At 39.0% G+C, this 16,246-nt stretch overlaps 1 protein-coding gene across 7 annotated transcripts in view; it reads left to right on the top strand.

Moving 5' to 3' along the window:
* TP63 (tumor protein p63) overlaps positions 1–16,246 on the top strand; it is a 271,889-nt gene that overhangs the window by 237,730 nt on the left and 17,913 nt on the right. For 6 of the 7 annotated variants that reach the window (XM_070371848.1, XM_070371844.1, XM_070371853.1 and 3 more), the window contains 6 exons: positions 1,169–1,355; positions 3,742–3,857; positions 5,056–5,165; positions 5,803–5,939; positions 7,803–7,885; positions 10,346–10,482. In XM_070371848.1, coding sequence (XP_070227949.1) covers positions 1,169–1,355; positions 3,742–3,857; positions 5,056–5,165; positions 5,803–5,939; positions 7,803–7,885; positions 10,346–10,482 — 770 coding nt within the window. The remainder of the gene's footprint in view (positions 1–1,168; positions 1,356–3,741; positions 3,858–5,055; positions 5,166–5,802; positions 5,940–7,802; positions 7,886–10,345; positions 10,483–16,246) is intronic. The other variant, XM_070371846.1, reaches the window with a different exon arrangement.

Genomic DNA, 16,246 nt, shown 5'->3' with positions numbered 1-16,246 from the left:
TCTTACTGTGTTGTAATAGGGCAGTCCTTTCATGAGAACGTAGGACCAAATGACCCCTTTCAGATCCCTCATTCTTTTAGGCTATGACCTTACAAGATAAGTGCAGTTGTTTGAGGGAACTTTTGCAATTTTCTAGTTGGTTGACCTTAAATGAAATCTCTTCACTATCTACCAGATATTCTGTCTGAAAACATTTTTTTCCTTACCCCTAATTTCTATGAGTCTCTCTAGAGTAGCATAAGGGTAGGATTAATTATAGTCTGCTTAATATCACTCAACACATGAGAATACTGTTTTTCCGTTTAGTTTTCAGTAGTCTATAAACCTGTTCAGAGTGTTAATCATTGAGATATTTCTGAGAATCAGTTTCTTCATCCTGAAGAGATGATAACTGTAAATAATAACACAACTGTGTTTTGATAAATGGTTTCAACCAATGGTGAACATGATGCTGAAAACTTGGTCTCTGTGCACTGGTACCAGATCAAATCTCAGAGGCAGAATTTGGGGTGAAGTAGAAAAGGATAGCTTTATTTCTTTACTAGTCATAAGGGTACACAGTGTGATCCTGCCCTCAAAAACAGTGACCCAACCTGGGAGTATTTGGTAAGGAGCTTTATAGCAGTGGTTCCAGAGTGAGGTTGATGATAAGATTAGAGTGTGTGCAGGGCCAGCACTCCTTTAATCTGATTTCAGGTAATCTCATGATGCCTTTCTCTGGCTCCTTTAATATGGCCTCAGGTGTTCTCTGGAGTGAGGAATGCTAAATCCATTCCATTGGGGGTTTTGGTTCTAATAAGAGCTTAAAGATTGTGTTCTGTCCCTTGAGGGGGGACCAGGACCCTGCCCTAAGGCTGCACTGTTGTTTCTTGCCTGTTCTTCCCTTGTCTTTGCATCCTCTCCCTTCCCTTATCACCAGAATGTTGAATCTGTCCTTTGGGACTCTGGGAAGGACAGAGGCTAGAGTCTGCTCCTTACAAACAAGGAGTGGGGGACACAGGCTTCCATATCCAGGAGTCCCATAGGGTCCTGCTGAGTTTCAAACAGGCAGCTCTAAAGGAACATGTTTACCAAAAATGTATATATATTTCCTTGTTCTGATTTTGAATATAACAAAATCTCCTGTTGTTTCCTTTCTTTCTTCCACCATGGACCCATCTCTAAGCAGTATTCCACTGAACTGAAGAAGCTGTACTGCCAGATTGCAAAGACATGCCCCATCCAGATCAAGGTTATGACCCCACCACCTCAGGGTGCTGTCATCCGGGCCATGCCTGTCTACAAGAAGGCCGAGCATGTCACTGAAGTGGTAAAAAGGTGCCCCAACCATGAGCTGAGTCGTGAATTCAATGAGGGTAAGGAGAATGGGGATCTGTGGCTGTTTAAGCTTGAAATAGAGCTCCTGTGGAGAGTTTTGTCTGGGATCCACCTATCTGTTTCCAACCTCTGCAATCTGATGGCAGCTTAGTCTACCTTTTTGGGTGATAAGACTGTCTGAGAATAATGTTGAATAAATTTCAGGCTTTCACAATAATTAAACTGCTTATTTTAATATTGGTAATCGCTGGATGACCTGGACTTGCCTCTCTTCTCCCTGCTTCTTCCTTCCTTCTGTCGGGAGAGTGAGTAATTTCCTGGGTTCTGTCTTTTGGCAACAAAGATTTGAAATGGCAGACCAATGTTACAGCTCATTTACAGCTCAGAGTTTTATTCAGCAAACAGAGGATAGTATACCCTGGAGGCATGAGGGTGGGCCGACCCCAAAAGAGAGGCCTCAATCCATCTTGGGTCTCTCTTTTTGTACTTTTTGTCTCCTCTTCCTATGCAAATTAGGGCTAGCTATGTTTCACCTGAGGTTCTCACTCCCACTCCAGTCTGCAGATTTTCTTTTGTTCTGTTATTGTGGGCTTTTCCCTTTGTCTTTTAGCCACCACCATTTTGGACTCCTTTTTTCCTTTTCTAACTACCTAACACTTCCTTTTTTTTTTTTTTTTAAATGAGAGGGTTTTAAGAAGAACAGTGTGGCCTCTGATCTGTTGGTCCCCTGCTAAGGGCTTCAGTGCCTCTCCTGGGGTTATTGTCAAGGCTGGACTGATTAGGGTCTAGAAGGGTGAGAGAAAAGAGCATACAAAGTGAGAAATAGTAAAAAAAAAAAAAGAGGAAAGTGGGGAATAAGAGAAATAAATGAAGACAAATAACAAACAAGAGGAGTAAATGGACGATCAAGAACAGGAGCTTAGGAGGGGAAGCAGTAAAGTGAAGGACTGACAGTCAAAGAGCAGGTTATCTTGGGGCCACCTTTAAGTGCTGTATCCATAGATAAGTTAGATCCCAGGTTCTGAGCCTCAGATTCAGTAATAGTTTTAGAGAAGCGGTCACTATTTCCAAGGGTCCTCTTACATTTACTACTCTAAAGTTTATGAAGGGAGGCTAAGTCAAGAACACAAAATAGTTGAAAGGAAGGACAAGAGAAAGCATAAAGATTCATCAAAGAGCAATGAGGAGACAGGAGGATTGGGAGTTAGAATACCTTTTATAGAAATTATGTGAAAAATAGAAAGATTGGTAGGTTACCCAGAGATATGCATGTATATGTATATACATATGTATGTATATGTATACATATACCCAGAGTATATGTATGTAGATAATATAATAGGTGGTAAAGAAAAAGTAATGGAGAAAGAGAATAGATAGAAATTTAAAAAAGGAAATAAAGTGAAAATCTCTCCACCTTAACACAGCTAATTTTTACATATTAATTCCTAGTCCTTGGTATATGACCTTATTATCCATACCTCTGCATCTTACCTTTCACTTAACAATATGCTGTAGAAGTTATTCTCTATAGCTAGGCTTTGTTATCGGTTTCCATAACTTCTCTTGATCTGTCAAGATGACATAACCATTTTTTGTTTTTGTTTGCTTTTTTCTTATTTTTTAGCACAATAGTCATTTAAAATTTTTGCCATAATATATGATATTTCAGGCAACAGAGAGCATCTTGATATATGAAGCCTTTTACTTTGAGTATCAGTTACTGTAGAATGAAAATATGAGACCAAAGGTTAAAAAACATCTTTACAGCATTAACTCTTAGAGCAGCGTCTTTATTTTTGAGTTCTACCAGGTATCACATTTTGTGAAACTTTGTTTATGTTCCTTTCAAAACTTGCTTCCCTTTTTTACCCTCTAACCTGGGACAATTGCAGTACAACAAATAAAGTTAGTTTTCCATCTTTATGACCAAAGTAAAACTGTGACTTAATCATGAAAAATAGAATAGGCAAAGTGAAAGTTCTATCCTTGCCATTCTTAGCTTCTCATAGTGTTTTAAATGGTCAATTTGGGGGCAGTGTTTTCTGTCAGGCAGGTATATTTTTTAAATTAACTTGTTCCTTTTTCTTCCATTTTTCAGAGAGGCTGGAAAAATGCTCTGTATGGATCAGCTTAGAGATGTAGTTATAGAGTCCTCTACAACTTGTTTACCTTGAGCCCAGAAACATGGGACTGTTCCCTTATATATAGATGACCATTCCTGACCTTTTTGTGGCTATAAAGGTTGTGATACCTTCATGTGTTAGATCTCTGGCAACAGGATCTAGTCTTCTTTTCAAGGATGTATATTTCCTCTATTATTCAAACTATTTCTTTGACCACCAGTGTTCTGTCCATAGTTTCATTTTGTTTTCTTTGTTTTGAGGTTGATGAGCTAATTTTTTTTCTTTTTCCATTCTGTAGGACAGATTGCCCCTCCCAGTCATTTGATTCGAGTAGAAGGTAACAGTCATGCCCAGTACGTAGAAGACCCCATCACAGGAAGACAAAGTGTGCTGGTACCTTATGAGCCACCTCAGGTAAGCAGATAAGGACTGGGCATAGGAGGTGTTTCAAGCATATAATTCTATCTTAGTTATAAAATAGATAACTTTTTTTGTATTTATTGTCTCCCTTCTCTTCACGAGGCACTTCTCTATCCCCCTTCAAAACTGCTAAATTTGTACCAAATTTGTTACTGGTAACATGGCTCTGTTGCCCATGTTCTCATCTTAAAGGCAGAAAATAACTGAATCTACAGTTGAGTTTATACATGGCATTATTATCCAGAGATCTTAATCGGAAATTCAGCTGGTAGTAGATGTACATGAGTATTGGATGCAAGTATTTTTCCCTCATAGCTCAGTCGGTAAAGAATCTGCCTGCAATGCAGGAGACCCAGGTTTGATTCCTGGGTTGGGAAGATCTCCTGGAGAAGGAAACGGCAATCCACTCCAATATTCTTGCCTGGAAAATCCCATGGACAGAGGAGCCTAGTGGGCTACAGTCCATGGGGTTGCAAGAGTAGGACACGACTTAGCGACTAAACCACCACCACCATTTTTACACTATCCCGAAAATGGGAGACCCTAAGAGGGATCTCATAGTTGAAGTTCGAATGTACAGGATGGCAGATTAGAAAAGCAGCATGATGCAGCAGAGAGAACACTGGAGTGATAAGACCAGAGACCCTTGATTTGCTGACTCTTTCTGTGGACTTCTAGCTTATAACTCTGTGTCTCTAGGCTTCAGATTGCTTCACCCATAAATTCATTTTCTGGACTAGATTATTTAATTCTGAATTCCAGAGTGTTCGTTATGGAAGTATACATTCACATGTATGTTGTACTGTGTTATCCATATCATAGAAATGTCCCTGGAGCATTACTGCTGAGGTTATTAATTTTTTCATGTCTAACTTTTCATATATGTGATGAACCCTGTTTGAATTAAGTGATATGGATCAGCTTGCAAGTGAATAGGGTCAGCCATGGTTATTTTTAAAAACCCTTTCATACTGTGCAGAGGGTCCACTATTGCAAATACTAGCTTTAAGCTTCCTAAGAGCCAAGGCAAAGAAGAATCTACCATGGGTTTTATAGTTTTTTAGAAGAAAGGATATCACTTGATCAGAAATGGAGTTGTTTAAGTAAGTGAGGACTAAGAAGGAAGAACTAAGAAGAAAGAACGTTAGTTCAAGTCATTGTTCACACCGACTCTCTTCCTCCCCGTGTTCAGGTTGGCACCGAATTCACGACAGTCTTGTACAATTTCATGTGTAACAGCAGTTGTGTTGGAGGGATGAACCGACGTCCAATTTTAATCATTGTTACTCTGGAAACCAGAGAGTAAGTGCCATTTGCAGAACTGTCATTCTGTAGAAACTCTGGGCAGAGGGCAAAGTGAAACTGTGTTTGTTTTATCATTACCTTTGCATGTACAACAGAGAGCTACCCTAGATTTTGTCCTTTGTGCTATAAATCCTTGCTGCAAACACTTACATAAAAGATCTAAGAAAGTGGAGACAGAACAGGGTGGGTAAAGGTAGAAAATAAAAAAAAGAGTTGGGAAGGTGTTCAAGTCACTTCATACCTGAATTCTTGACATTTGACTGGAATAGTTTCTGATTAGACAGTGTTTGTTTTCATGTGGGCCGCGAGGCATTTAACAGTTTCTTTGAATAAGTCTGAACTGCCTAAAGGGATTTTATCTGGAGACATCCACTGGCTTAACTCAAGTTTCCTTCAAAATATGTAGCTAAATACAGCTGTTCAGCTAATGGCTTGGAGGTTCTTTGCAGAACAAATGGATGCTATTTACTAATATTGCTCATGGCCTGTAAGCACTTTTGTGTTCTGCCAAATGCTTTGGGGGCCCATCCTCAAAGCAGCCTTGAGTTGGTGGTGGAGCTGGTGCACTGGTGATGGCCAGCAGGGGGCTTTTCAAATTCCTTTCATTTAACCCTTTCTTCTCTTTAATTCCTAGTGGGCAAGTCCTGGGCCGCCGCTGCTTTGAGGCCCGGATCTGTGCTTGCCCAGGGAGAGACAGGAAGGCGGATGAAGACAGCATCAGAAAGCAGCAGGTCTCGGACAGCACAAAGAATGGTGATGGTACGAAGCGCCGTAAGTAGCTGTAGTGGCCCAATGGGGTAGGGCTAAGTCTCCTCCAGATGCAGTGCCTGATGGGTGATGTTTGAGAAGCTGCAGAATAAGACCTAAGGGCTTTAGAGACACGTTTATGACCTTAAGCTGCAGCTCTTGATGAAATGGATTCTGGGTGTGCGCTATAGCTTTTCAAAAGCAGATCATCATGGAAGATTAACCAGCAATCCTCCAGACATGACTGCCAGACCAGTAGCATCAGCATCATCTGGAAGCTGGGTAGAAATCCAAACTCTTAGTTTGCAGGCTTGCTGAATCAGAAGTACTGGATGTGAGGCCCAGGGATCCATGTTCTGTAAGCCCTGTAGGTGCCTCTGTTGCCAGCTGAAGTTTGAGAACCAGTACCTTAGCCTATTTATATCCATTTATCATTCTGTTATTGAAGGTGAGGGTTGAAAATGCCACCTGCCTACCTCCTGAGTCTAGGGGAATAGTGAGACTTAAGAGTGAACTTCATAAAGCACAGTCTGGGGAATATGCAGCTGTGGGTTTCATTGAATCTTGAGATGTAGGACCCACTCAGGGCTTTAGTTACATCATTTATAGTGAGGCTGATGATTTAGATCAGTTGGTTTCAGACTTGTTTTTTTAAGCAATAAAAGCTTTTTAAAAATGAAGTATTTCAAGGAGCTCAAAATAGCTGAAAGCAGAACTGTTCTAGTTGAAGGGGTGGGAGTCAGGAGTGGGCTGTGGTTTCATGCTTCACTCACACCACCCTTGCATGTCAGGTACTCACCCCCAGAGGTCTCATTCTTCAGGTCACAGAGTTTGAAAACCATTGATCCACCCAAGCTACTAAAGCGTGAGATTTAATTCTAGAAGATGGCTTGCATACGCCTGCTATCACTATAGCAAGTATTTTAAAATATATCACACTGTGAATTATATTGTGAAAAATGTTTTCATCTTATTACTGATTAGTATGCAGAAGAAATAAAAATGGTATTGAATTTTGCAGAACAATTTGTTATAACAACTAACCTTTATCATCTTTGGGCTGTTTAGTGTGATTTGCTTTTCCAGTTATTTTTCTCCCTGATTATTCCTCAAACAATCGTATATATAGTACTTAGTTTATATATACATTATCAATAGTATATGTACTATTAATAATTATATCTCCACCCTAATTCTCCTCTTGAGTCTGTCTGTTGGCCTAGCTCCATATGCTTCCCTGAGCACCTCAGTTACCTACCAATCAATAACTTTCAGTAAGAACGATTATCTGAACTCTAGTAGGAGAATTATCTCTATATTCTGGTTCCTGGGTATAGTTTCTAAATTTTGGAAACCTTTAGGGATATATAAAATTAATTCCCTGATTTTCCCAAAGAGAAAACTGAGGTCCCAGAGACTGCTTGTCAGAGGCTATGTGATATTTGTATTAACATGGGAGGGGGGAACTCACAAGGTTGAATGCACAGACAAGACAACTCCTACAGCCTGCATTTACCTCCTTGGAAGATAAATGATCTGAAAAATAAAACACAGTTCCAATTTATCTTCCTGTGCTGAGCAGCTGTTCACAGACACACTCCAGTAAAACACAGGGATTCCTGCAGCACTGCTTAAGCCAGAGGCCATTTCCCAGCCTCCCTGCACCCACCTCCCGTTTTTCTCTCCTTGTTTTGCCTCACCTCCCCACATCACTCTCATTATTGTTAAGTTTACATCTAATATAAAAGTAATCATCACTCATTGAATGGCTGCTTAGAACTGGAAATTCTAATCTCATCAGTGTCAATGGTGCTACTGTTTGTTTAATCAATGTATTATTGCTTCAGAAATGTTCCCAGGATGAAACTTGCACTTTTCCTCCACCAGCTTTCCGTCAGAACACACATGGCATCCAGATGACATCCATCAAGAAACGAAGATCCCCAGATGATGAACTGTTATACTTACCAGTGAGTCTCCCTTGGGTATTCGTGATTGCTTCATTGTCACCTTCTCTGAATAAGCTGTTACTCTGTGGTCATCTTTTGGTTATCCGTGAATGAGAATGTGAAGAGGGTGATAGAGGCAAGTGAGATAAAACAGAAAACCTACTTGTTTTTTGCGAAATTAGGAAATTATTCATCCTCTCTAAAGTTCTGGAACAGATTAATAATGTGGGCTCTTCCTCTTACTACTCACCCAGTCAGAACTACACTTCTACTAATAGAGTTCTTTTTATGCAAGTCTTTAAAATTAATTTATCCTTCATTACTGAAGAATGATAAGATGATCCTAGACAGCCTGGTCATACCAATTTAGGACTAAAATTTTGTCAGAAGGCATTAACAAAGTTGATAAACTATTATAGAGTGTTGCCTGTGATTTCTTTTAGGGAATGCTATTTAAAAAAAAAAAAAAAAAGCAAAGCTAGGCAGAATCCTCAACTATATGGGAATGGCCAGAGATTTGGCCCAAATATTGTGTAGGAGTATTGTTCATTCCCACAAGGAATATAAGCCCTCTCCAGGTCACCAAGGTGCCCTTTTTTAGATTACAGTTGCAGTTCATTTAGCTCTTCTCACCTTAGGTCTTTGCCATCTAGAGTGGCAGCAAAGCTTTGGTAACCACTTGATGTGGTTGTCATCTGGCTCTTGATGTCATCTACACTGACTTGAGATACAGACAAGCTGGGCCAGGAGATTTGGCTGGGATTGAAGTTAAGCCACAGGTTTGGGTGTGCCATGCTCACTAGCCCTTCCTTCTTGAGGCCCTAAAGTTCAGTCAGGTCGGGGAATTAGACTGCTTGCTGGCAGAACAGTCAGACAGTGAGTGAGCTGAGATTCTCAATGTCTTGTTTCTCAGGCCACATATGGAAACTGGTATGTGAACCCTTAAGTTAAACATTTTCCTGCTGTACTGGATATTTGGAAAGCTCTGATGTGTCTTCAGCTGATGAGATAGAAACCATGTTGAAGAGCTGTTTCTTTAATGAAATTTCAGTTTGTACTAATGGAGGAAATATCCTATCAATGGTTACATCTTATTTTTAGTGAATAATTAGCCAGACTGAAATGTGTGAAAAAAAAAAAAAAAAAAACCTCTTCATTTACCGTGAATTTAGTTCGTGTTTGCTGAATGGCAGAAATGCTAGACTCTGACATTAGAGATCATTAAGGTACAGTTCTTACCTTACAAGACCTTGTCTTCTAGTGAGGAGACAGAGGTGTAATAATGGAATCAGCACTTCAGTAAAGTTAAGGGTGACACTGTGGGAGCTCACAGGAAGAATGGAAGACTTGGCCTAAAAGGTTGAGGTCAGCAAAAGCTTCTCAAAGAATATGATGCCAGAGCTGGGATAAGTAGGAATTAACCCAATAAAAGGTAGAGAAAATCTCTCCGTTTCTGAATTCTGACAGGGAGGGGACAGGCGACCTGCCAAGGTGCACAGCGTAACAGGCACTCACTCTCACATCAGGCAAGTGCTCTTTGTTCTCCACTCGCCTTTCCCTAGTCCTGGTTCTGCTCAGACTTCTTAAAGTTTTTAAGAGACTCTCTTAAAGAGGGAAGCACATTTTACCCCTGCTGAAAACTTGTGTCTTTCCAGATTTAATTACAGTTAATTCTACTTATCTGTGGTAGTTATGCTTTATAAAGTCACAATGGATACTGCACGATCAAATACTGAAACATTGTTCCTATGAGAAATACAGGATTAGATTCCTGCGAGCTTCTGGTCACATTTTTAGCAACTGATCAATGCATTACTTTGTTTCATGTGTGTTTCTTATTTAATATATGCTGTTGATTCATTGCTGAAGAAGGAAATGGCAACCCATGCCAGTGTTCTTGCTGGGAATATCCCATAGACAGAGGAGCCAAGCGGGCCACAGTTTGTGGGGTTGCAAAGAGTTGGACACAACTGAGCATGCCTGCACGCATGCACATTGGTTCATTAACATTGAATGCATAGTCCATACCACAAGAGCTCAGGGCTGGGCTAAGCTTACCTAACATGAATTTTCTCCATAAGGCACATTACAACGTATTTGCATTTAGGAGCACTAGAGAGCATTGAAGCTGCCTTTGGGAACTATTTTAAACCAAAAAATGTACCTCCAAAAAGTACAGAAAAGTAAAAAATTTGGCCCTAAATAGGCTAAGAGAAGGACACTTATTTCCAGCAGAAGAGTTGAAACAAGAAGTTGGAACATCACCTTCTTCACCCTCAGTTGGGAACGTGCACACTGGGACAGTAAACTTTTCATCATTATGCCCCTGTCTGTGAAGTATTGATTTTTGTGTTATAAATAGATGTTAGCAAGTAGGTGAATTAGTCCAAGCAGAATCCACAAATAAAGAGGACTGACTGTACTTCTGATAGTTCTACAGTTCTTCATTTTTTGTCTCTTGCCTTCTGCTCTTTTATGTAGGTAAGGGGCCGTGAGACTTACGAAATGCTGCTGAAGATCAAAGAATCCCTGGAACTCATGCAGTACCTTCCTCAGCACACGATTGAAACCTACAGGCAGCAGCAGCAACAGCAGCACCAGCATTTACTTCAGAAACAGTGAGTGTATCCCTATGTCATTTTAGCAGATGTGATTAAGATGACTCTGTATTCAGATCGGCCACAGGATGGTTGTTGGCTGATGTAAAAGGTGAGGTTGTGAGACAGCAGAAATTGGTAGGTTCACATGAGCTGGTTTGAGGACTCCATTTTCTGCTTCAACAATCTCCTATGTTTCTTATAACCCTCCCTTTGACAAGTTACACCTATATCCTGAAGTTGAATTGAAACCATTTCAAGTGAATTCTGAAAAAAGACTCACACTAATAGAATTAGTTTTCTTCTCTATGCCCCTGGCCCATACACATCTATCAATAGTAGAATTTTGAATACATCCTCTATGCTAGTAATAATGTGTCTATTTAAAGTCACATAGTTTTTCCTCATTCCAATATCTTATCTTGTCCCTCACCTGGGATGCACACAATCCACTTTTGGGAAAATCATTATAGACCAGAGACAGCACATAGGTTTCACTATAAGTGACTTCTTTGAGTGCTGTGTTGAGGATTCAGAGTCCTAGTGCCTGGTCATTAGGGAAAATCTGGATGTAATCATTAGGGCAAAATAGAGCGGCATTGCCAATGTTTTAACATCCTCATTCTAGGTCTTCCAGCAGTACATGTTTATATCAGTGAGGCCAGATTTTGCAACCATTTTAGAATATACATACAAACTATTTATACATTCATTTTACCTTGATTCTTGGATCTTTGATGATGGTGTTTTTTATACCTAACCAGAACACACTAGCTCTTATGAAAGGAAGGGAAATTGGTGAATCAGAACTCTGATTTATACTTACCCTTCTGTGGTTAAGAATAATCACTTGTGAGCTGAAAATCTATTGTGTCTATACCGAAAGTATCGCCAGAGTCTCTGTTGCTGCTGCTGCTGCTGCTAAGTTACTTCAGTCGTGTCTGACTCTGTGCGACCCCATAGACGGCAGACCACTAGACTCCTCTGTCCCTGGGATTCTCCAGGCGAGAACACTGGAGTGGGTTGCCATTTCCTTCTCCAGTGCATGAAAGTGAAAAGTGAAAGTGAAGTCGCTCAGTCGTGCCTGACTCTTAGCGACCCCAAGGACTCTAGCCCACTAGGCTCCTCTGTCCATGGGATTTTCTCCATAGATCAACGTAAAATGTAGACATTTTATACTTCAGGCAAAAAGAAATGAAGCCAAAACTATTTTGCCTATGACAGATTGTCTTTTACATTAGGAACACAAATGAACAATAAATAATGGATCTTTTCTCATTTATTATTAACTACTGTAGAGAAATACCTATGAAAAGTGTAATAAAAAGGTATTGTTTTTCTTTTTTAAATAAAATAAATGCAGTTGAGGAGGTTGGACTGCATCTCTGATACTTAGGAGGTGTTCTCTGAGCCCGTACCTACTGACTATGGGATATGGAGCGGGCAGCAGAGGAACTAAAAACAAGCATACTCTCTCTTTAAAGGACTTCAGGCTCTTTGACCATTTAAGACTTTTTTTTGACTGAAAGGGATCTTACCATTCACTTCTAGCACAGAAGTTTTGCAAATCATAATTATAAGGTTTTATAGTCAGGCTGACTAGAAAGTTGAATCAGGAGCTTCCTTGGGGATACAGAGTACTTCAGAGGAGAATTAGAATTCAAGGTTACAGAATTCACATTGTCAGTCCTTATATAATATTTAGGATATCAGATAGAAATATATATTAACATATTTAGGTGCAAAACTGATTTAGTTCTTATAAACTCATACAAGGATCAAAGAAACAGACCTGTAATATCCTTTACAGACCCACAGGGAATAGATGCCTTCTCCAAGATACTTACATCATGCTGTTAAGACAGACTCCCAGATCATTTTCAGTCCGCCTGGAAATGTTTGACTTAGCTAAAATAATGTCAGAAGAGTTACTCAATGCCGAACTAGTTGCTCCATGATTTCCTGTCTTTTTTTCACTTACAGCGAAAAGTTCTGTTGATTTTACATAGCGTGGTTTGTAGATTCTGACCTTCCACCACACAGTTTGGCAAACACTTTTTTTTTTCTTTTTTTCTGTAAAGCACCGGTAGCGAATATCTTAGGCTTTCTGGTCCATATACATGGTTTCTTGCAGCTCCCCTGTTCAAAAACACAGAAGCAACCAGAGACAGTATATAGACAAATGAAAGTAGTTGTTACAATAAAGTTTTATTTTATGGACACTGGAATTTGAAGTTCATATAATTTTCATTTGTCATGAAACATTTTTCTTTTGAATTTTTTCCACCTTGTAAAAATGTAAAAAGCATTCTTAGTTTATGGACCAGATTTGGCCTATTTACTATAGTTTTCCAGTCCTCTTTCTAGATAACAGAATGGATCCTTCATGACTTCTTGACATTCATAGTTTTTAATAACAGTATTTGGAAGCTGATCTGTATATCCTAAAGTAGAGAAGTACTAAAAGATTTTAAGAAGTCTTTTAGGATGACATTTCAGAACAAAACAATAGCAGCCTTTATCAGAGGCCTCTCTTCTCTTGCTTCTGGCTGAAGAAGTTAGACATGCCCATCTAGATACACAGTATGGTTCCTCATCAGCCAAGACCAGAACAGTTGACATGACACATGTAACAAGCTTTTTACTGAGGATCTGCTATGTGAAAGCATTAGAAGCAGAGACGAGACAGATGTGTTTCCTGCCCTCCCATAGTCTACAATATGGTGGTGACTTACCAGAACACTATTTGAATCTTAAATAGCCTCTGGAAGTTTCTTTTCAGCATCATGTAAGTTTATAGGACATTTTAAACAGTTTGTCTACATCATACAATAGAAAGAATAGTTTTGTGTCATAGTTTTAGAGATTTTACGAGCCAAGACAATCTACTTCAGTCAGTTGAGGGCATGAGCATTTGTTCATTTACATGGGATCCATGAGGATACATAGTTCTGTGTCTCTAGATGATGAGTTATTCAGAGCTTATAACTTCTCTAGCCTAACTGGCTGACATGGCTGTAAAGGGAAATTATTTTATTATAATTCATATTTCATCAAGCCATCTATTTCATCAAAGAAGAACCTATATCATAAAATTGTTATTTTAAGAAGCTCAAAGGATTTTAGAGACGTGTTTTCACTTTTTGCACGTGTGTTCACAGATGAATAGTGAACAATTAGTAGCCTGTAGTTCCCTGTGGTGTCCATTTGTATGTACCATTGCATGTTTTTGACTGCTGGTTTCCACAGTGTATAAGAGCTAACTTTAGCTGTGATAACTTGTGCATGGAAATATAACAGACTGCAAAATGAAATCTTTGGAAAATATAGACATTTGGCCTAATTATGTCTTTGTTACATTATATATACCTGGATTTCCCTCCATTGTTTGATATATATCTATATAAATTCTCCAGTTGCTGTATTCTTCAGCTGAGTTTTTTTTTTTTCCAGCTCTTTTATTTTTATGCAGATCTCCAAGAAAAAGCATGAATAATTAGACAAGCAAAAATAGAAATCTAATTCCCTGGCAATCATTTGAAAATAATACATCAGCTTAGAAAATGCCTATGATAGCCTGTGAATTCTTTGCAAAAATTTAGTACCAATATTATGCTGGTGAGGAATCAATTTTATACTTTTCTTTATAGTGGAGGGAAAATCAGTGGGAAGGGAATAATACATTTAGTACAAGGTAGTAATGAAATATTTTCAGTTTTAATTGCTTCTGTTAGTGTCCCAGTATATGTTTCTCTCTGTTTGCTTTTCATTTGTGCATGGTTTTCCTTTTTCAAAAATTCCTTCACAATTACCTTCATGATCATAGGCTTTCTGGAGGATAAATCTTCATTGAATTTTTGTGGCTCTAATTGTTATAAGTAGGTTTTATACAATGTATAAAGAAATTTTATTTTAGTTGATTGGAATAAACATAAAGAGTTATGTTCATAGAAGCCAAAATCTAGTAAGAGGACAAGTTGGACCCATTCATGCCACTAGATTCCTTACGGTCATACTTTCAAGGGGCATTAACTCTTAATACAGTTTTTCAGAAGCCACTTGAAACCTTCTTAGCAATTCTTTTGACTTGTGTACTTTAGAGTGATACTATCTCTTTTTCATTATTTTTTCCTTCTTAATTTAGTCTCCTCCTTGGCTTTCATCCTGATCTGAAGCCAGAACTACTTTGTTAAAATTTTACTTAGCCTAGCACTGGAGAATTATTTTTGAGTTTCTACAGGATGGATTTTTACTTTAATTTTAATACAAATATGGACATTCTGAGGAGCTCTTAATGTTTCCTTCTCCTGTACGGATCAGATCACTTTCTGATCGCAGCTCACTGGTCAGATGGGTCATAGAATATCAGAGCAGAACAGGAGCTTCAAGACCTTAGTTCTAGCCTCTTTGTACCATAGCTGAGAAAACTGAGGCCCAGTGAACTCACCCCTGTGAGTTCATAGCTAGTTAAGAGCAAAGCCAAGATCAGAATCAGATCTGAAGGATATAGCTCTTTACAATGATTTGGTCTGCTTCATTAGTTAAGAAAGTTATAAAAATAAAACCAAGTGAAAGTTGCTTAGTCATGTCCAACTCTTTGTGACCTACATTTTCTACATACTTAGCAACCAGTTCTTCATCACCTATCATATGTATTCTTCAGTGATGAAGAAAAGTATTAGATAGAAAGAAAGTAAAAGTTGCTCAGTCCTGTCCAACTCTTTGCAACCCCATGGACCATACAGTCTATGGAATTCTCCAGGCCAGAATACTGGACTGGATAGCCTTTCCCTTCTCCAGGGGATCTTCCCAACCCAGGGATCAAACCCAGGTCTCCTGCTTTGCAGGTGGATTTTTTACCAGCTGAGCCTCTAGAGAAGCCTAGTAAAACAAAAGTAAGCACTTACTCCCACTTTTCCAACTCTGTATCAAGTGGTTACTATTTACCTTTGTGGTTTCATTGTAAAGTCCTATTTCTTTAGGCTTATCTAGCTATGGTTTTCTTCAAGAATGTTTATCATTTTGCTTCAAATTCATGTATCTGTGAGAGAAGCAAGTAATATTTTCAGAATTATCACTGTGGGAGAAAGCAGAAGACAGAAATCTTTCTCACTGAGAGAGATGATTAATACCGTATTTCTAAGTTTGACTTAGAAATCTTCCGTCTTCCGTATTTCCAGATTATTTGGTTGAAATTGCTAGTTTCATAGATTTTTTTGAAAAGGTTAATATGTGGTTCAACCTCACAGGTCATGGCAGTGCACGAGCATTTATAGTTTACCCAGTTAGTTTTGAACTTCACGGAGATGTTGGGAAGTTGTCAGGAGAGAGAGTTGCTAGCTCTGAGCTGCTAATGATGAAAAATATCCTCAAATTAATTAAATTCAGATAGATTAACTCACTTTTCTAAGTTCTTATGTCTCACTGCAGAACTTATCTCAGTTTTAGGTCTCAGTGTGTGCCCCTCTGGTCCAGACACTTTTATCATAAGTGAAAGATGATTTCTGCATGTTGTCTCATTCAACCCTTTGTCCAAGAGAAGCCCCAAGATGTAGTATCCACAGAAAAAGTCATAGCCATTGTTCTTTAGTTGGTAATAAATTACTTCCCTACTATTAAGAAGTTGTATTCTGGCATCTTCTTTAAGATGATCCCAATTCTTGCTGGTGAGACGATTTACTAAATCTCAGTCCTGACCAAGGGAAAATGGCTTTGTTCCTTTGCAAGGAATAACCGAATGTGACTCAAAAGCCATCAGGGCAGCAATTCCCTAACAGCTTGTGAT

This window comes from Bos mutus, chromosome 1 (assembly GCF_027580195.1).
Source record: "Bos mutus isolate GX-2022 chromosome 1, NWIPB_WYAK_1.1, whole genome shotgun sequence".
Taxonomy (NCBI): domain Eukaryota; kingdom Metazoa; phylum Chordata; class Mammalia; order Artiodactyla; family Bovidae; genus Bos; species Bos mutus.
The sequence above is the reverse complement of the archived record's forward strand: the minus strand, read 5'-3'. Positions and strand labels throughout refer to the sequence as shown.